The 21,483-nt window shown below is 38.8% G+C and overlaps 1 protein-coding gene across 4 annotated transcripts in view; it reads left to right on the forward strand.

Moving 5' to 3' along the window:
• The window catches only part of SLC10A7 (solute carrier family 10 member 7), a 164,771-nt gene that overhangs the window by 95,194 nt on the left and 48,094 nt on the right, over positions 1–21,483 (forward strand). For all 4 annotated transcript variants that reach the window (XM_072336442.1, XM_072336443.1, XM_072336444.1 and 1 more), the window contains exons 7-8: positions 9,312–9,395; positions 20,015–20,180. In XM_072336442.1, coding sequence (XP_072192543.1) covers positions 9,312–9,395; positions 20,015–20,180 — 250 coding nt within the window. The remainder of the gene's footprint in view (positions 1–9,311; positions 9,396–20,014; positions 20,181–21,483) is intronic.

Raw genomic sequence — 21,483 nt, forward strand, 5'->3', positions numbered from 1 at the left:
TAATTGTTCTGCTGTTTGTGACAGAACTTGGAACTGCTCTTTTTGAGGAAGATAAATACATGAACTACTTTTTCATTGGAGTAGTAAACTAGTCTGGGAAAGCCCAAAACCGAAGGACTCCTTTTAAAGTGTGTAAACATTTAAAACTCCTTGATGTCTTTGCTAAGAAACTGACACATGAAGAGCAGCCATTTGGATCATACTGTGTGCACACCTTGCCAAGATAAGGTACTCTGACTGTTCAGTCATCCAGCAGCAGGTACTGGGGACAACAAACTAAATGTGCATGCTGTGCTATGCTCTTCCCATACCTTGGCAGCCTGTGGTTTAGACTGTCAAACCCTTTAGTTGTTGTGAACTGCTCTGATTTTCCTTTGAATTTCCTTGGTATATCCGATCTCAATGTGTAGTGGCATCATACACACAGTTTGTATGCTTCTAGCCTGTGGCTTGATCATTTCATGTGGCACTGCATCTCACGTGCAGTGAGAAACACCAACTAGTAATATTCTATTTATCTTTCTATACTGTACATTAGCTTAGTCATGCAAATAAGTTTTAGTGCTTACTTAATACAGAGTGGAATTTTCAATTTTCCCATTTACCTCAAAAGTAGCTGAGTTGGTCTTCTGATGGGTAACACTGAGGGTTCTTTGAACTCAGTGCCTTCAGTAAGCTATAATTTATGAATCTGGTGCTGTTTGGCATTAATTCTTCCACAGAATCATACTATGATAATCTGAATGCTGTAATTGAATTAGTGGTCCTATTTGTAAGGTTCCCCATACATAGCGCCTAAAATGCTCAGTGCTGTCAGAAATAAAATAATTGTTGTCCATTAGCTTGTTATTATTTATATAGCTTAAGCTGTGTTCGTGGTTATGGTTTCAATTTTGCCTCATGTGCACCAGAGAACATATAGATCTGTACTGCCGTTTCAGGTCCTAATTGCCTGGTAATGAAAATATAAGTCGTCCAAACAGCATTGATAAGACAGGAGAGGCTCATCATAAATAACATACTAAATGCAAATAATGTATCTTAAATGAATGGCGTTACACATAAGATTGTCTGTTACATTTCTGAAAAGTAATGTATGCTGTGAAACTTTGGTTACAAAGCTTACTCAAAAAACAGCATTCTAAGGGATTATGATTGATTTAATGAAACCTCAAGTCTTGTACATGTAATTATCAGACAGTATCCTTTTGAGAATGCTTAGCTAGACTTTAAAGGATCATGGCCTTCTCCATGGATACGTCTGATTAACATTTCACCTAATAAGAAGCTATTGAATCTTGACATGGAGGTGCATTAATCTGCAGTATCATCATCTTCACGTTTCTTGTTACTAACAATTAATATATTCTCAGTAGTGGTGTTATAAATGGGCAGTGTCCCATAAACTATATATAATTGATTAAGGTTCATACATATGGTGAGAAGAAGTGCTGAAACCAACCTCAGTTTCAAGTTAGCGTAGGTTTACGCTGTTCACATTTCTGCAGTGTTTCATTAATGATGGTTAGGAGCCTGAATAACAAAGCACTCAGAGAAGGATGCCATACATCTTTCTCTTGTCAGCTCGGATCTTTAGCTGAAACCAGAGGTAACACAGAAATAAGCATTTTGGAGACGGACAGACAGATGAACAAACCCCCCTGAAAAGCTAGAATGGTAATGCTGGAGCAGTTTTGCTTTTGGAAATAACTAATTCAATAAATGATGCTTATGAATTGATGAAGGAATTCCTGAGGAATATAATCATTTGGATATGAACAGGAATGTCCAACTTCAGTTAATATATGACTTGTTCTCTATGTTCTGTCTTTTCCTTTTGTGATCATAATAACATTTCCACTTTGTATGTAATCCAAAGAGAAAAAGTTTACCAGGTGCCTTGAAACCTTGATGTATCAGTGGCTTAAACAACCACCTGTCCTGACATGTCTCTGTGCAAATGTTAAGAGCTGAGCATGGTGTTTGTTCTAGGAAGTGTAAAACTATCCAGAGATAAGTTAAGATATCCAGAAAGTTAAGGTAAGAGGGACCTCACCTAAATCTGACACTCTGGCTTTCACTTCTCAACCCTGCATTTCTTCACTCAGACTTACTGACTTAAACCCTACATGAATACATGTGAAAGAAACTCCGATCCATGCTGAGGTGTGATTGAGACAGACTAACTCCTATCCACCTGCAAGCATTTATTATTTGAATACATAAGTGTACTGCATTTGGGCACATTTACATTACAAAAAAGCCACAATTAACTGTGAGGTGTCTTCATGTTGTGGAGGTATTAAGGCTATGATCTCTCTGATAACCTCAAGCTGTCAACACCTTGTTGTAATGTCTCATTTGAAAAACAGAATTTTGGAAACACTGCACTTTGCAGCAATTCCAGCAATCATCACACATACATGTCCTTCAATGGTAACTTTAGACATGAAAAGGAGAAATATGTATGAAGGGATGTTTATTTTCATTCAGAGATTACATGTTTTTGATTCACCCAGATGGAGGATGAGTGGAGGGTGAGCTCTAATGCCTCACAAAGGTCCATGTTTATTGGATTTGCCCTGGAATCAGAGTGAACGTATATACTGTAGTGATGGAGTGACATTTCTCTTTTGAGCATGTCTAGTTCTTTCTAGTTGCTTTGGAACAGGGTTCCCCTCTCTGTCCCGCGACATGGTTGAGCACTTGGACTTGCAACTCTACCAAGTCTTATGATTTCATTGATTGTATTTGCTGTCAGAATATATAATAATCTGCGCACGTGTTGGAGCCAAATGTGATGCTGTGCATTTTATGGCATGGTATCCCAGCTCTGCTATTGAGATTTGGTGCCTTGACAGAAGTGATCTCTTCAGCTGTTGGAAACACAGTCAGATAGCCATCATAGTAACAAAAGTCAAGATGTGTGAATCAAGGAATCGTTACTGAAAGCCGTCAAATAAAATACTAAAGATAAGTACATGTTCTAGATGTTTATGCATTTTACATTCTTCAGAAGTGTGCCTGAAAACCAGTTAGCATGGAATGTTAAAAAGCCAATGCAAAATTCATGTGTGTTTTCAAAAATGTATTTGGCAAAAGCCCTCATGTAACTGTCACACACTGCTCCCGTGTCTGCTGTTTCACCAAAGGGGGTTACCATGACATTTGTGTCGAGATGCAATCTTCCCAAGGCTTTGTCATCTTGCTTCGTTAGCGGATTTATTCAGTGATGCTTTCTTTTCTGGTAACTTCTCAAGTTTCTGGATTTTATAGTAGTTTTTTTTATGGCGCATTGCATTGGTGAAGCCATAAGTACTAGAAATTCAGAAATAGTCAATGAAATTCTCTCCAAGTATTGGATTAAAAACAGGAATAAAATGACTGGTGGATAATGATGGCATTAGTGAAACTGGATGATGATTGAAATATTGCAGTTTTTAAAATGTTCCCCTGTATCCACCATCCTTAAATTAAAACATGGTCTTGAAAGTTGTTGATAATTCTCAAGTTTTCACCAAGTGCTGCAGTATTTCAGATAAATCTGTTTATTAAAAGTAGCTGTCATCAAACCAAATCAAAACCAAAAAAAGACAGCCAACCCAGGATGTCTACATACTACACTGTTTTTTTCGTCACACACTTGGTAAATGAGAATAGATGCCAGTCAAATGAATTGTTAAATATGCAAATATTTAATAGCTGGAAAGCCTTGGAAGCTGATAAGGAAGTTGTGGATAATGGATTTCACTGGTATGTGACAAAAGGCTGATTACAGCATGTGGGGGAGAAGCAGCAGAGTGCATTAGCTGTTAACAGATCAGGTCATTCATGTGAAAGATTTGAAGTGCATCCTTGTTTCCACCTGGTTATTTACCTCACTATTTACTATCTCTTTAATCATTGACGAGACAAAATACTCTGATCTGATCCAAACCCATTACGTTTAACAAGAACGTTTTTATGACTGTTGTGAAACACGAGCACAAACACTTTATTTCTTTTTAAAATTTAGATTTTATTACTTCATTATATAAAATTGCATACAGATAACAGCCAGAGAATAATAGAGGGTCCTTCTCTTCTGCATACGTATACAAATTATTGTGAGTTTGTCTAGGCAGAAGTTCTAACTGTAATGTCCCTGTTCATTGCAGAGGAGTTGGACTAGGTGGCCTTCCAACTTTAAGGATTCTGTGATTTAACCACTGCATGAGAATGGCCTTAAAGCAGCAGAGTAAGAACATCCTAGTGACCAGGCAGCTCTGTTTAGACTGTTGTGAAATATTAGGCATGACCATTTCATTTCTTTCGAGCTCCTGCAATTCCTGTGATTTGAATAAATTGAAGACTGGCAGCTGGACAAGTTTATATTCACAGGAGGGTTAAAATATTACCTGCTGCTTTTTTGTTTGTTTGTTTAAGAGTTGCTTAACGTAAATATTTTGCCTTGCTGATGCACCTTCAGACATTCAATCGGTCACTCCTGCTTTCTGTTCTTCATTACTGAAGAGTGTCCTATCCAAGTCTTTTCTAAAAGCATATCCCCTAACGCTTCCTTTCAGCAGCAGGACATGAAGGAGTTGAGCATGGTGGTCCTGGCAGGACTTGGAGGTAGCTGGGTCTGGTCTGGATGAGAGTGACTAGAAGCAGTGGTATCACTGAAGACAATTTAAGAAGACAAGTATCAGAATAGCCTGAACTGAACCTGGAGAAGAAAAGCTTAAATTAAACATCTCATGTAAGAGAGCAGCCCATGACCCTTCCCCTCACTACTTTCCTATTTTCACCGCACCTCCCTCCCTTGTCCGTGCTTAACAAATGGCGAGGCTGATGTTGGCCGGTGATGTATTAGAGTATGATGACACAACCTGAGGAAACATGCCAATTAGAAGAGAACACTGGAAAAGCAAGGCCCCAAAGGACAGCTGCCTCTGAAGTGGACTCAATATGTGCAACACATGTGACACTGGATCGTAATTTGGTATGACTGGTAGGAGGTGTGTGTCCTCTGAATCAGTGGCAGTTGTAGGCATGGGAACACCCACTGTGATACCTCCCCAGTCAGCCAGAAGGATGATTGGAGGGAGCATCTGGATCTCGTGGAGCAGGCTAGGCCTGAAAGTGGAATTAATTGTCTTAGCGTTATGCAACCAAGGTTTTTGTTTGTTTGTTTTGCTTGTTTTGTTTTTACCACAACCAGTGAAGTATACCCTATCAATTAAGGATAAGCCAGTGTTTCTACTGCAGACTCATAAACAAATCCACTAAATAATTTGTTTTTTTAAAACAGACAGTCTCTTGAGAAGGAAGGTCTAGGACTGAATTAGTGAGAATGCTGCAGGTCGGGTTTGAAATGCTGTATGGTGACAGAACTGTTTGGAAAGATCTGCCTGGAAGCCTCTTATTGCAGCTATATCCAGCAAATGCTTGCAGAAGGTGCAGCCCCTGCTCATGTGAGTTATTCTGAAAGCACAGAGATTGTTTGAGGGAAAAGTGTTTGTTCCTTTCTCTGAGAAGGAATTTCCAGGGTCTTTTTTTGTTTGTTTTTGTTTTAAGTATTTCCTCTGTTCAAACAGTCCTCATTCGCTAATAAACCTTTTGCTGACATGCTGCTACGCAGCGTGACAGTCGATTTACAAAATCAAACTTCTCTTTAAAAATGTTTTTGAAATAAGCACGGAGGAGCACTTTTTATAATGTGCTGGCATGAGAATTTTTGATCGCTTTTTGATGAAATTATTTGTTTTATTACCATGAGAGACTGCAAGCAGATTCTTTTCTATAGAGCTATGAATCAGCAGCTTGAATCTGTGATGTTTCCACACCTGTTCCTATGGGGCTTCCATATTTTTTTTTCCCTATGAAGACAATTTAGACATGGATGTCATTATAAGAAGGAGGGCAGCCAAGTCAGATACTTTAACACAGTGCTGATTTTAGTGCAGTGCAGATCTATGTCTTCAAGGTTGGTTTTGTTTGTGTTTTGTTTGTTTCATGATGGCAGAGTACAGAATTTAGCTTGAGCCAATTAAAACATGAGTAAAATACAGTTATTCTTTCAAAAAGTGTGTGTATATTTGTGGATGTATGGAAAGGTTTGACCAGAATCATTATAAGCATTTTGTTTCCTCTGTTCCTGAAGTGCCAAATTCCTAACTCACTGGGTTCAAAAGTAGTCTGAGATATGAACTGACATAGGTGAGCTGATGAGTTTGTTTACTACAGATGTTGAGGCAGTTGAGCTCAAGTTCTGCATCCGTTACCTGCAGATCCCTATGCATGTGTGATTCCTTGTGGTTAGCTTCTGTTTGCCCAAAGTCTGAGTAATGAAATCTTTTTCATCTGTGTGATTGAGAAGTTCTTGTCTTCTTTTTTCTTCAACTTTTATCTCATCATCCACATCTTTCTCTGGGCATATATTTAAGGTTAAGAGGATGCTGAAGTTTATAGACTTGCTGTCTAACAGATTTTCCTTGAAAACCAAATGGCTCTCTGCAGTTATTGTCATAGTATGCGGAAAGGCAATGGAGTTCAGAAATCTGTTTGAGGAAGAGATAATGTTGGTATTATGAGTGGAACAGGGAACTGTAATTCTGGAGCAATGCAGGAAAAGGGCACTGAGATGAGCAAATGTACTACTCCAAATTGCTGTGCTTGCCTGTAGTGTAGCAGAGTATCAGAACCTCTAAAGGACCCAAGAAAGAAGGTAGCTCTGTTCAATTCTATGAAGACTGAATTCTAATGAAGCTGCTGGAGACCCAGAGTAATATGATTCTTAACTATTTGGCTGAAGCAGGATCAGAAATAGTATCCAGGATCGTCCAGGAGTGGAAGGAATCCCATTAGAAGCAGTGAAATAGAACTGCTTCTTCAGGAGGAAAGTTGTTCCTACAAACCAGGTGTGCCTGAGGAACTCACTTCCTCTGGGAGAAACAGGAGCTAATGAATCCTTTATTTGCTTTGACATCATGGAATGATTGGTGAATAATTGCATTATTTAAAATGTAGTTGTGGCATGACAGCTACCCGAAATATCTATGATAGTCTTTTGCTTGTCCAGGTTACAGCAAGGTGAGCCCGAGTTGGTGGGCTGAAGTTGAGAAGGTGGTGAATCGCACCTTGATGTAGAAGATTGTTTCTTTGAATAATTGTATTTCTCTTAGAAAAATTGATCTGTGATGTGAGTGATTTCCTTTAGCGTCCCACCTCAGTATCTGTAATTCAATTTCTAGCTGTATAAAGAATAAACAACTAAATAAATCCCGTATATATTAAGTGCTGATGAATCCACAATGGCTTGAAGATAATATATTTGAAGTAATATTAAAAAAGAAAAAAGGCAAGACCATAGAAGTTTGACTAGTTGCCTTTTTCAGCAGCATGTTATATTGTTAAACAGCTTTTCTTTCCTGACTATACACCCACTAAGCATAAAACTTTAAAACAGTCAGAGAAGTGCAATCTGTGTTTTTATAAAAATACACCAGAGCCACTGTCAAAGCATCACGGTTTCATGAAGCCATGCAGACGGGCCTGGCATGTGGACAGCTTAGATAGATTCTCTCCTCTGTGACTCAGGCAGATTTTAAAGTTTAAAAATCTTCACTTTCACTTCAGAAAGCTTCTTTGAATACACAGTAAGTAATGCTTTTAACTCCTCAGTGCAGAGCAAAAAAAAACAACTTTACAGTTTGAAAAACTATGAACCTTTTAAAATTTCAGAAGCTCCTTACAAGAATTAAAACAAGGAGACGACCATAAGCGCGGTGTGATGGTGTTTTGAAGCTCTGCTCTCTGCAAGGGATCATGCAGAAAGCCCTCCATTTCCTTTGGGGATGGGATAACCATGCTTTCTAGATTTAGCTACTCGTGTGGCTTATCTGAATCTTCCCCTGTAGGCGCTCACTTCTCCCTCTTGCCTCCATGAGAAATTCAGACTCAGTGATCTTTAGTGCTCTCACTTGCCACCCTACTTGCAGACCTAACATCTCAGTGACGATGTCATCTCCTGCTCCACTCCAGCCGTCTGCTGTGCCCATGTTGTTAGAGCTGGAGATGATGGGGTTGCATACAAAGTGGGTGAGATGCTCTAATTTATTAAGTGGCCAGACTGAATCTCACCTGATGTTGCCAGTTAAAGTAAGACATAGGAAACATGTAGCTGTTATCCCTATGCTTCGTCCAAAGTTCTCTTACCTGAAGTATATTCAGAAATGGGCATATGAAAGAAAGTGATGAAGTGTGTTTATAATAGACTTCACCTAGTCCTTCTCTATGATCACCTTGTCTATCACGCCTGTAGGTAGCTTTCAAAGGTGGATATATCAAAAGCGTAATGCAGTCAGAATGTAGTTTATAAGAGTAATGTATGTGAGAATGTTGTAGGAAATCAACATCATTTAGAAAAAAATCTGAATTCTGTCATCATTTTGACGTTTGTTAAAGTGATGTGCAAAATACAGAATAATGCCAGTCTGTGAAATCTGCTGTTTAATGTCATGTGCTCTGCTCCTGAAGCAGACGGTTGCCTGTGGAAGCTCTGACAATGCTATTTTCAGTTGTCTTATTACTTATTTCTGAATGTATAGTCTTTAAAAGAATGTTAATTTAAGTTGCTTGATACTTTTAAATGGCCTAGTATAAAATGAAGAAAGAGGAGTGAATATTTTCCTAAGCATTCTGTAATTGCAGAAATTGCTTTAACTTTGTTTGGTTCACCTTTTCTTCTTGCATCTTAAAGAATAAAATACTCCTAGTATTTAAAATAGAGATCACCTATTTGAAGACAAAGCCCATCACTGTCATAGTGAAATAATAGCTATATGCTTTCAGTTGATATCTCTTTGGTAATATGATTGAAGTAAAGGCTAAATATCTTCACTATTATTTTCTTATCACTATTATTTTTATTCTGAAAACAACCTCTATCTTTTTATTGCTTGATATGTGTATAATAGTAAGGTTTGCTGAGCTAACAGCTTAGTTAGAAAGATGTTCACTCCCTGTCTTTTTAGACCTTCATCGTACAAATGCTAACATGATTTACTTTGCGGTTGCATGTAGTAGGGTTTCCATAAAATGAATATTGATGGAACTATTCCTTTACGTTGCCACATAATCAACCAGGGGTTGTTTTACTTTTGTTACCGTGGAATACCAAATGCCTTATTAGGACTTAATAATTAAATATGCATGCACACGCTTCCAATTTTTTATGCATATAATAAAAGTATATGAATGTGCAATAACTGTATATTTGCAGATGCTAAGAAAAAGTTGAATATTAACGGCATATTTTTATTTTGTAGCTTGGATCATCCTCCTCTGTGCCTTTTACATCTATATTCTCGCAGCTGTTTATGACTGTTGTAGTCCCCCTTATTATTGGACAGGTATGTCTTTTAAATATACATCCTCATTTCAAAAAATAAGATAAAGAGAGCTATCTTAAAGACAGACCAGCAACATGGTAAGCTACCACATAGGAAAGAGCCTCAGGATAGTCAAGTCTAATATCAGAAAAAGGATGCTACAGTACTCCCTGGAGCCACATTGATCTTTGTTGAGATTGAGCATCTGTCCCTCACTACCACAAACAAACGCTCCTGCATATCGAGAAGGGAGTTTGTGAGCATAAAGTGGGAAAAATGGCAGCCCAGTCTGTCAGAAATTGCAGCTCCATACAAATGAGCTTTGAGAATACTATATAGTTTTTTGTCATGTGTTCTTTGCCCGGATGATGAAGGGAGATCTCCTGTCTAGTACCTGCCACTAACTAGAGAATTAAAAAATTCTCTGTCTTGGAAGATATGTAAGGGCTAAGCACTCACAAGTTAAGAACTAGTAAAATTAAGACTGCTTGATCAGTTTTGCATACACTTTGCAATCATGCAGTTACAATTCTTATTGTTTTTCTACATGACTCCTCCGTCGTTTGTAACACTGTATGGGAGGGATTCGTGGAATCAGCAGTTGTTCTTTATCTTATACTCATGGTTCACACTGAAACACAAGGCCTTCTTTTTCACAGAGTATGTTTGAAATACTTCACCAAATGCAAAAGATACTAATTGTAATGTAAAATTTTCTCTGACATTTGTCTCTGCGGAATCTGTTTTCCACAAATATTGTTTTTTCCTCCTGCTTCACAATGTCCACTATTATTGCTTTGTTTTGTACACAACACACCCGGAGCCTGATTCTTTTACACTTCTTAGCATTAGTTTTTCTCAGGCATAAATAATGCATTGAGGGAGTATTGGGGCGTTTCCCCCTCATTTCAGAGGAGAAATGTTTCTGTCTCTGGAATGCAGAGATTAACAAACAGGTTTCTTGAGTCCTCTAGTCCTGGCAGGTCCCGGAAGTTGAAGTTCTGGCCTTATTTGCAAATTCCTAGGAAACAGTGTGGCAGCAGATCTAGAAATAAAGTAACTTACAGTACTAGCTGGAGTAGCAGCAATAGCAGCAATATGTACTGCGGTGTGATCGGTCCAATGATGATAGCAGATTTGTACAAAATTTCAAGAGGACTTTGATCTGACTTGGGAAGTTGTTAGAAGAAATTGCTATGTGAGGTGAGTGGCTGTGGCTTTTTACTGACTACAACAAATAGCAAGGCTAATTAACGGAGACTGAGCAGTAAGCATACATAGTAAGTGCTCCGAATAAGTTCAAATGAGAAATGTGATGAGATTTAACTGACAACAGATGTGATTTAGGAGCTGAAGGGAAAGTCAATAGAGAATCTTAAATCTTGTGTAACTCAGTCACGAATTTATATAAGAGTTTGTTTTCCAGGAATACATTATAACAAGAAACAGAAGGATGATTCTCTACTTTAGAAATGTTTAAAGCAATGACTGGAAATGAATGACCAAAAGGAGTTGCTCTCATTTCCTCTAAGCATAAAGGCTTTATTTCTAGAGATACTATACTGTCTATTCAGAGGTTATGGAAGAGAGGAAATGATAAGGATAGCTTCAGAGCACAAATCTTAAGGATGGTTTGCCTTCATTGTTGTGATTAGGTAGAAATGTGTCAAGGTAAACTGACCTGCTTAGGGAGGAATAAAAGCCACTTTTTGAAGGCAGATGTCCAAACGTAACATGCAAGTAACTCAAGGAAAAACCGTAAGCAAGAAAAGCAGTGACATCAGGAGATGCGGTGATACGCCTTATTGTACCTCAGCCAGAGGTAGCTTGCATCATCTTTGAATTAAATGGGAAGCTATGCATTTCATTTGTGGACCACTACTGACTCATTACTGGACTGTTGCCCAACATGCGGCACAGCAACGTAGCAGTGCTTTGTGAATCGCAGGCTGCTCACTCTGGGATTCCAGATGCATTAAGAGATAATGGCCCACAATTCATGAATGACAGCCTCAGCAATTACTTCCAATTTATCATTTCATGCCTGCAATGTCAATTCCTTACCACGCACAGTCGGTGCAAAAACTCCTGTTAAGGTTCCCTAGTAGCAAAAAGCTTGATTGGAGGGTTGCCGATCTTCTTAATTCAGCTGTGATCAACAAGGTTTAAAGTTTGATCCTCATCAGTGTAAAACAGAGGAGGCTGCTTAAAGGAAGCAAACTCCAAGGGGTTATATTCCTTTGAAAAAAAAAAAATTCTCACCTCCGGGAAAACCTTTTCTGCCTAGATGCTGGTTTCCTGAGCAGGCTGCAAAGCTCGCTGCCTTAGTAGCCTTTGGGAAAATGAGCAAAGCAGATGACATTTTTTGTTCTGCATTGTTTCTTGCTTTATGGCAGTGTATTGAGTTTGAGTTGATTGGTTGACTTGTTGGATTTGTTTTTAATGGTAGCTGGTAGAAAGACTTTACAATAGCGTCATGATACTTATTTTCTATGCTCTCTTAAAGAATTTTCTAGTGTGTGCCTAGACTACTGTTGACAGGAAGATGTAGTTTTTTAGTCATGGGCAATGAAAAGTCAAAGGGGCTGCTTGTATGTCCTCTGCTCAGGTGGTGGCTGCCAGATGTTAAAGAAATAGCTGGTAAAGGAGGAGGAAGGACATCCTGTTACCTGGAAGCCACTGAGTCTTACAGATAGCAGTTGCTGATGGATGACCTTCAATAAGGGCAATTACTCTGTTCTTTGTCACAGATGTTTTGGCTGTCTGCAGTGGCCTGCATCCTTTGTGTCTGAAGATGCATTTTGCTAATAGATAACATGATATCATTCAAATCAATGTGAATACTATGATATTTTATTTGTATTTGCAAAGTTAACATTTCTCTGAGAAGAGGTTTTGGAGAAGTAGAATCTACAGTATTTTATAAAGATCTGGCGTTCTATAAGCCTTGATGGTCTGTAGAGTGTAACAGCTTATTTGTACATTGCTCTTGTATACTTCTAAGGGGACTTCGAGAATACTTATTACACAGAAAACATGGTAGAAAATGTGTCGTAGGAAATATTTTTGCATTTGTTCTAGCATCTTGATGTTCTGATTGCTTGTTTACTGGGCGGCAGAGTTCTATAAAGTCTGATGAAGGTTGCTGCTCCTGAGCTGTTGTCATTGTGCTAAGCTAATTGTTTCTTTGTTTGTAGGCGTTAGCAATGTCTAAATGTTAGAAATGTCTAAATAGTATCTTCCTGACCAGCTCTTGAGAATTTGGCTGAGGACTGTTGTTTCTGTACTTATTTTTTTTCTTCTGAAGAGGCAGATAACAGGAATAGTGAAAGCCACTGCAATAATTCCTTTCCCATTTTGAAGACTTTCTCTATTCTCTGCACCTAAGTGCTTATGACAGACTTTTATTTTATGTTTTATATTAAAGAGCAATTTATGATTAAATGTTAATGAAATAGAATTTTCACTGTGCTTTCATTATATTCTACTAGTTTGAACATTTTTCAAAGCAGCACACCAAAACCCACTGTTTTCTATGAATAAATAATAAAAAGCTTGTCTGTACATTATCATTCATGCATTCTCTAGTTGCCCCATTGGTAATTTGTCTGCCAGTGTAAAGTGGGCACTTCATATTAAACAGACCTTAACTAAAGCTAAAATTAACGTTATCATTTTAGTGGTTCTTCTTCCCTAATCTATAAAATGAAGGCAGTTGAACAGAACCTGGTCTCACCAAAAATCTCCGTGTTCTACAAATAAAGGATTTTAAGTGCCTTCTGCATCATTGCCCAAAATGGTCCAGAGGAAACCCTATCAGCATTTTGGAGGTGTGTTTATAAACGCAACTTGAAAAGAGTGCTACATTACAGTACAAGTTGTGGGTGAAACTGAAGCTAAAAGTCTTAGCGATGTATTTATTTTTAAAGAAAAATAAATCAAAAGGGAAAGGGACGTGGCAGTTGCTAATGAGCAGAAGGAAAGGTTTGCCTTAATGTAATGTTCATTTATTGTGGGGAGGGAGTTGGGAACTATGCTCTCAGCAACTGCTATAAAAACGAAGTAATGTCAGATGCTTTCCTCCTTGTAACTTAAACCCACATAGAAGCAGTCCTACCTTTTCAGGCTCAAGAGAGCTGCAGGGAGCAAGAGTGCCATCCTGAGAGATGAGTGCTCCTATTCTAGAACCTTGTTGCAGAAAACTGAGATGTCAGATAAACAGCATTTGGACCACAGTTCACTCCCTCCTGACACTTGACTCCACAGTAAACAAAACCTTGTCCCCACAGAAATACAGAATATGAAGAAAATATATTTACTGCTGTAACAGAGTCACTTGACGTTCTTTGCCACATTGCACCTGTTTGTAGTGTTTGAAAGCAACAGTTGTAAATTGCTCCAAGATGTGAAAATAAATTTTCCAAACGGCCTTACATGGGCTTTATTGAGTTTGGTTAGAAGGCAGATGTATGTCAGAAGGTATCTCCCAGGAGTGCGTTGGTGGGGAGAATGAAGTAAAGCAGCTTTTAGAGGAGTTTGGTAAACTGGTAAACTAGGGAAAGGAAACTAGAGTGGAAAGGTGTCTGAGCCTTTATGACAGCATCTAGGAGTGAGCAAGAATGGATGCTGGCCCTGTCAAGTATTATCAGGGCGAGGTCTGGTTCAGTGGTAGGAGCTCCTCTCTGGAAAGGTCGGTGCATCTGAATTGCAGTATGGACCTTGGTTGTGTGGAGGGTTACATAGATCTGGGAAGGAAGTTGCATTTATCTGTCATATGTTAAAAATGACAACCAATATTATCTCCCTTCCACCATCCTGATATCTAATTCTTTCTAGTGGTTTTCTTAATTTGCTTTCTTTACTAATATATTTATATATATTTATATATATGTATTTAATATATTCTTCCCTTTCCAAGCTTCTCTGATATTGTTCCCGATAGTCCATGTAGACTTCTTTCTTGGTTTGCTGTCGCTATGTTGGAAGGGATACTGAGAAGTCATTGAACTGTTCCAAATATCTTTCTAGCCTGTCTGATAGCTTTTCAGAAGAAAATTTTGCATTGCAAAGTTATAGTAGTGAAAACAGTAGTCAAGAATTAGCTAGGAATCCCACCTTCAGGTACAAAGTAAATAAGATAACTACTGCATTTAGGGATGATGGTAAATCCAGCCTTCTTTCACCTTGCTTCCTCATGTGTTTGAACACAAGGAAAAAGTAGCTTGTGTTTCTTTGTTGAAATGTTAAAGGCCAGGTGTTCTGTCTGGGTATTTTGAAGTCTGTAACAACAGCTAAAAAACAACAGGAGCAAAAGAATGGTAAAAACATAAATTCTCTTTAAAGGTTACATCACTCCCAAAACTTGGATGGATTTAGAAAAAAATCTACTTTGCATAACGATGCAAATACTGGGAGATATTCTTGTGGAAAAAGTGGCTTTACAACCATTTCCTCCTGTTCTTATCTTCAGTAACTTAAATTGAGTTAAAAACTGAGGTAATTTTTAAAAGGTGTAGTGTATTACATATGTCAGAGATGGCTCCATTCCATGTACACAGGGGGGGGGGAAAAGCTTCTTGTCCTATTTAGATCAATTAATAATGAACGTTAATGAATTACATTGTTTATTGCATTTTTTATCTTGCACGTCCCGCACTTGAGCAGGCAGGTGGAAACAGTCTAACTGTATTTTACTGATGGATTTCTCTGCGTATGTAGTTTGACTGTTATGAAGGTATAATAAGATAATTGTTTTTCTGAAATGCATCTCCTACTATTTTCATGTATGATCTTATAACAGATGAGCAGTATTTACCTGCTTTCCTGGAAGAGCAGGTCGTTTCTTTGTGCAGGGCATGCTAAGTGAATTAGGAAGATAAACAGCCCATTTGCTTAGGAAGACTGTTGTGTCAACAAGTAGGTTACAGCAGGATGCTGAGCAGTCTGGAGGAAAAGTACATGGCATGTAACTATTCTGGTAGAAGTTCGAAGTTGAAAAATGGGCTCAATACTATTAATTGATGTGTAATTACATTCAATTGATGCGAAAAGTTAAATTCTGGCCTAGAGGGCAGTTTGAGCCTGGAACCGTTTTTTGAAGTGAATCTGAGCTGATGCCTTTGTAGATTGCCAGGTCTGAGGCGTTTGGTGGTAGTTGCCTGATGGACGCGTTTTAGTTTAGTTACCATCTAACTTTTCTTCCTTTTTTTCAGCATCTCTCATCACACAGCTTAGTTTTAAAATATCATCTTCTACAAATTTTTACTTCTCTTCCTTGCTTTTCTTCACTAAGCCAGTTTGAGCCTTGTTCTTTTATGTGCAACCTCTAGGTCAGCCATCAGGAATTCCCTACACTTCAAGGCTGGCATTTGAATCTGCATGAAAATCCTTGCAGTTCTTTGTGCTTAATGGGATCGCTACCACAGGCCCAGAGGCCACAAGCTCTCCTTGTAGATGTAATTCGGCAGGGATAGGGGTTGCAAGGCCTTTGTGCCTTAAAAAATTGTGCGTGGTTTCTCTGTGATGAGGTAGCATCCGGCAGTGTTTCCTCTTAACTGCTTTTAAGTTTCAACTGATTCTTTTTACATCTCTGCCTTTTTTTCCACCACTGTAATAGTGTTGTTTCTAATTGTATTTTTTTAGTGTTAGGAATTCACTTTCACTGGGATCTGTGGAATTATTGCATCCAAAGAGCATTGTTCTTTTTGCTCTTTTTCATCAGTGTGCCAGTTTGGTGCATCTGTTTTGGATGTCAGTTCTTCACGTTTCATCTCCAGGCAGCAAGTTCATCTGTTCACAGAAATATCAGTTTGGACGTTTTTGCAACTGCTTGTCTCTCTGGTGCTCCTGCCCCCTCGTAGTGGTGTGTACTTTGAAATACCAGACTGGACTTATCGACAAAGAAGCAGCACATCAGTACGCTGCTTGAGTCTGGCATATTTGGTTCAGCGCATAACACACAAAAGTCATTGTGTTAGCTCTCTGTATTTGCAAACTAATGGAGCTTTATGTCCCTCTTCAGGCTCTGATTTTTACCTAGTGGATTCTTTATTTAATCATTTTGGTCTGTGCTGCTTGTGGCTTTTCAACCTCTATTAGGCTTGCTGTCAGAGTCTGCCATCACCACAGAACCAGCAGGTTCCCTGCCTAATTCTGTACCTCTTGTATGTGGTGACCCTATTGTATCTGTGGGATTGATCAATTATTTCACTACAGAAATTGGCAAGCTGTGGGTTCGGGGTTTTTCTTTTGTTTTTGTTTTTTAACCACTGGAAAGTTATAACATTGGGTTAAGAATTAAAAGGCTCTCAAAGCATCCTAGTCCTGAAACAACTCTGCAGGGCATGAATAAGTAACAAATAGATTGTCAGTCAAAATGAATCGGTTGATGTGATCTTCCTTAGGAAAAATAGTATGAATACCTGTTGGGTTATTTTTTTCCCCACTGAAATTATTTAAGAATTTGGCTTATTTGGAATCAGTGATTATGCTGAATTGACCTCTGAAATTAATAGTTTTGAACCTTGTGAGTAGATCAAGATTCTGTGTTACAGAGGAAATACTCATCTGTGGTTTTACTGTATATATGTCATGTGACACAGAGTTGAGCTGATGAATTTCTAAAGCCACAGTTTAGCTCTACATGGTCTGATTACGTCTTCTGTTATTTCTCTTTTTCTTATTATAATAAGTGCAGTAGAAAGCTGTGCTGACATTTGTGCATGCTTATTCGCAATAATTGCAGACTAAGTAGAGATGGATATCTAAAGAAGGTATCGGTTGATCGAAGATTTCAGTTAAATACTTCTTTCAGCTTAAAAATGTTTTCCCTTGTGCACCAGCGTGTGTTGAATACGTGTATGAAGTCAGTATTGTCATGCATGTTATCATTACACCTTGTACAGAGGCATAGTTTAAATTGCACTGTGGCATAATTAGCTGTAACTTTCCTTTTTCAGCATCACATTACTTTTAGTATGAGCCTTGTAAAAGGACTGTGAATGAGTGGTCTTTCCTTTGTCAGTAGCTTTTCCTTTTCTCCAGTGTAGCCTCAATTTAGAGGATATTAGGGGAGGTATTAGGGTATATATATATATATATATATTTAACTTCCTTGGAGAACAGTTACTTTCCTGGTGAAAATCTTTGGTTTTTGTTTATGAAGTCCCAGATCTGCTCAGTTTAAGCTAACCTGGTTTCCCATTTGATCTCTGTCATACTGTCTGTGTGCTGAACTCCTGCTCGCAGCTGCCTTGGCCCTCCCTGTCAGTGTGGAAGTGTGTTCCTGCCTGCTGGCATGCAGGTGGTGCCTCAGTGAGCTCCACTGAATGTTCATTTAGGTGTTTGGCTGTGTAGCAGAAATGCTAAGTCACGGCCTGAAGCAGTGATTGAGCACCTGTTGGGAAGGCAGGGCCAACCTAGGAGAGCTCAGGTGCATGCAATATACCTGAGTGACCAGGAGGGATGGAACCAGGATTCACCCCTTCCCAGACCTCATTTAAGGGTAGGCAGTGGAAGTGAGGGTGTTTTTGGAGATCCCTGTGTACCTGAGGCTTTCTGAAGGTAAGTGGTTTCTTTCTCCTGTTTCTGTGCCTGCTGCAGTTGCATTTGAGCAAGTCCTGACTTGCTGCCATCTAGGACTTTACTGTTCTGTTGTCACTGCTATGCTTTTCATGATGTTACAGGCTGTATCACTGAGTTGTGTTCTCTCTTTAACATCTGGCAAGTGTGGAATGTTAAAGTTCAGTGTTTCAGCTGGAGCGCAGAACATTTCCTTTTACGGTTTCCTGTAAATCTGTTGCTGTTCAGCAGCAGGAAGCTTAGAAATACTGTCAGGTGGGCACTGGTCTTCAGCCTGCTTAGCTTTTTGTGAGCCCTGTGGAATGACGGACCATCCTCGGTTGGAAGGAAGCCATGTAGGTCAATGAGTCTAACTCCCGGATCCATAAGGAACCACTTAAGATTCAAACTGTATTGTCCAAATGCTACTTGAACTCTGTCAGCCTGGGGCTGTGACCACTACCCTGGGGAGGCTTTTTCGGCACTGATTGCTCTGTGGTGAAGAAATTTTTCCTAATGCCCACCCTGACCCTCCCCTGCCACAGCTCCATGCCATTCCTTCCAGCCCTGTTGTTGTCACCAGAGAGCTGAGCTCAGTGCTGCCCCTCCGTTCCCTGTGAGGAGCTGCAGGCTGCCCTCAGGCCTCTCTTCAACCTCCTCTGCTCAGGGTTGAACAAACCAAGGGACCTCAGTCACTCCTCAGATGCCCTCTAACTCCACCTGCAGAGTTGATAGCAGATGATCTGCCATGTGGTTTATCAGGTCTATTTTTTTTTTTTTTTATTTTATTTTTTTGTTACTTGCATAGCTACTTAGAGGACTTCCCTGTTGAGACATCTGCAAACAGGCAGGGATAGCACTGAGGAAGCCGACAGCTATGAGGTCAATACGGTGGCTTTGGCAGTTGGTGTGTGAAAATGTCCTATGGTAGCATTGGTGATGAAATCTCAAATATCTCTAAAATATTCTGTTTTATCTAACTGATATGGTGATACTTATTAATGGTATTATTACAAGAAGGTAATGAGACTCCTTTAGAGTACTCTGGTGTAATTGTCTTGGGGTTTTATGCTACTATTTGTGAGAGAATAAGGTAACAGAGAATATTAAGGGCCTCAGGAAAAGTTAAGCAAGATCATGTGACCACTTAAAAATTAGCACAAATCACAGCTGTGTGAGAAAAGCTATAAAAAGTTCTTTCAAACTGTATAGAATAAAGAGAAAAAATAAAAGCAACTCCCCAGGAAAGGCTGAAATAAATTTATTGTATCTGGTGATGCATTGTTCTGTAATATTTGGTGCAATTTGAAAGTAGAATTTTCTTTAAAATTTATAGATGTTTGTGAAGAGGGGAAAAAAAATACCTTAAGAAACAACTTCAGATTCAATTTCCTGAAAGTGCAAAAGTTAGGCAAAGTACAGCAGGTTTGCTTGTTTTCATGTGTTAATTCTGGTATTCTGAAAGCGCGCAAATGGCATTTGTCTTTGGATTTACAAAAACTCTAGATATTCAGAGTCTGAATTATTTAAACTCCCACAACACATGCACTTTTGCTTTTCAAGCTTGAGTTATAATTTAATTAAAAACTTCTGGTGCATCGCTGGCTATTTAAATATTAAAATGTTCCATGGATCACTTTCGATTATCTACCGTCCTGAAATTCCTGAAGATGTCAGATTTTTAAGATTCCCAAAGTTGCGCTTGGAATTGTCTGTTGGTGCAAAGGGGACTGTGATAATTACATACATCCATTAGTATCAGCAGAGGAGATAAACTTTGGGGAGGCTTAATGGGCATGTCTCAGTGACAGCTAGCAAAGAACATTTGGCATGATTAAGGATGGATTTGAATGTACTTGAAAATATACTCTCATTATGGACGCCCAGTGGAAGTTGCACTACAAATGTTAAATTCCCCAGAAGAAGAGTTGTGTGGCAGGGAAGCTTTGAAATCCACTGTGGCCGTCATCCAAATTACTCTCTTCTCTTTGTGTCTTTCTGCTGTCAGATTCACTTTGTGATGCCCAAGTTGGCTCCCTGCATCTTTGAAAAGAGGCAACCTGTTGATTTCTGTGTTTCAGATTGTCCGAAGATACATCAAGGACTGGCTTGAAAGGAGGAAACCTCCATTTGGCACTATCAGCAGCTGTGTGCTCCTGATGATCATCTATACTACATTCTGTGACACTTTTGCCAATCCAAATATTGACCTTGATAAGTTTAGCTTGATTATAATAGTGTTTATAAGTAAGTATTATCTTAAAACATGTAATTCATCAGCGATTCTTGTGTGCAGTGAACTTACACGTAGTGGAAGGAGTGGGGCTGAGGGAATACTGGTGTGGCTTTAGAGCTTGGACTTTCAGAGTGTCCAGTAAACTAAATAGATTACTTGACTTCTCAAGCACTGGATGCTTTTAGGAGATTGAGTAAGCATTTTGAGAGGTGAACCCTGCTATTTAGGCATCCCTGAGATTGCTTGGTGATCCTTCCTTTCTAAAGGGCTGTGATTTCACTTTCCAAGCATTCATGACAATTCGGATTTTGGTTGCTTGGTTATTAAACAGTCATGTTTGCATAGAAGTATTCCAAACAAAAGGGAAATATTTGTGTTTGAGCTGTTACTCAGAAATATTGTTATAAGTTTTAAATAGTTCCTTGCTGTTGTACAAACCTAAAAACTAGTTAGGAGTTTGAAGGTGTTAATACATTCCTCTGGATGAACACATTTGGTACAGAGTTTGTTTTAGAAGCACTCTATTCATTCAGCCTTAAGTAATGCACACATGAGAATAGACTGCTGGTATCTTTGCCATCAGTTAAAAATACACTTGCAGATCACTACCTCCCAGGGAAGGGCAGTGGTATACAGGCACTGTCTCTTCTCCCAGTAGGTAATTCCTGTCTCATTTCAGACTGTGCAGAGGCAGTTTCAGTTTGCTTAGAAGCAAAGTAACTGCAGCATATTACAGTATAAATCACATCTGAAATTCCCTAAAACTGTTAAATGTTAACAAATCAGTGCATCGCCTTCCTCAAATGTGTGTATGCGCACATTTCTGTCTAATAAAAATAATGTGTCCTGTAGAAATTCACCTGTCACTGAAGTTCCTGGGAAATTTGTCCTGTTCTTTGTGGGTCACTTTTTATTGTCTTACATGTTGGAATTGTGGGGTTGTGAAACAGTACGTGTGTGTAAAATATCACATGAAACTGTAATAGGTACTGTGTAAATGCTTTATTCTGAAACCAATGGAGGAAGCCATTCTAATGAGCTTTTCCAGAATGGAGTAAATAATTATTTGCACAGGCACTTGAGAAGGGCCACAAGCTTAAATAAGAGCAGAGTTGTCAGGGGAAAAAGAAAGATATCAAAATGTCCATCTCTGCCTTAACATACAGAGAAACTGAGAATTAAGTAATATAGTTACTGTGATGACAACTTTGAAAGAAGTTGCCTTTCAGATAAGAAGGCATATTCTTTCTTGATCAGTTGTTGTGAGTGGTTGCTTCCATTGCCTTTCTTACAGTTTCTTTTTGCAGAGAGCGC

The sequence above is a fragment of the Excalfactoria chinensis genome, chromosome 4, assembly GCF_039878825.1.
Source record: "Excalfactoria chinensis isolate bCotChi1 chromosome 4, bCotChi1.hap2, whole genome shotgun sequence".
Taxonomy (NCBI): Eukaryota; Metazoa; Chordata; class Aves; order Galliformes; family Phasianidae; genus Excalfactoria; species Excalfactoria chinensis.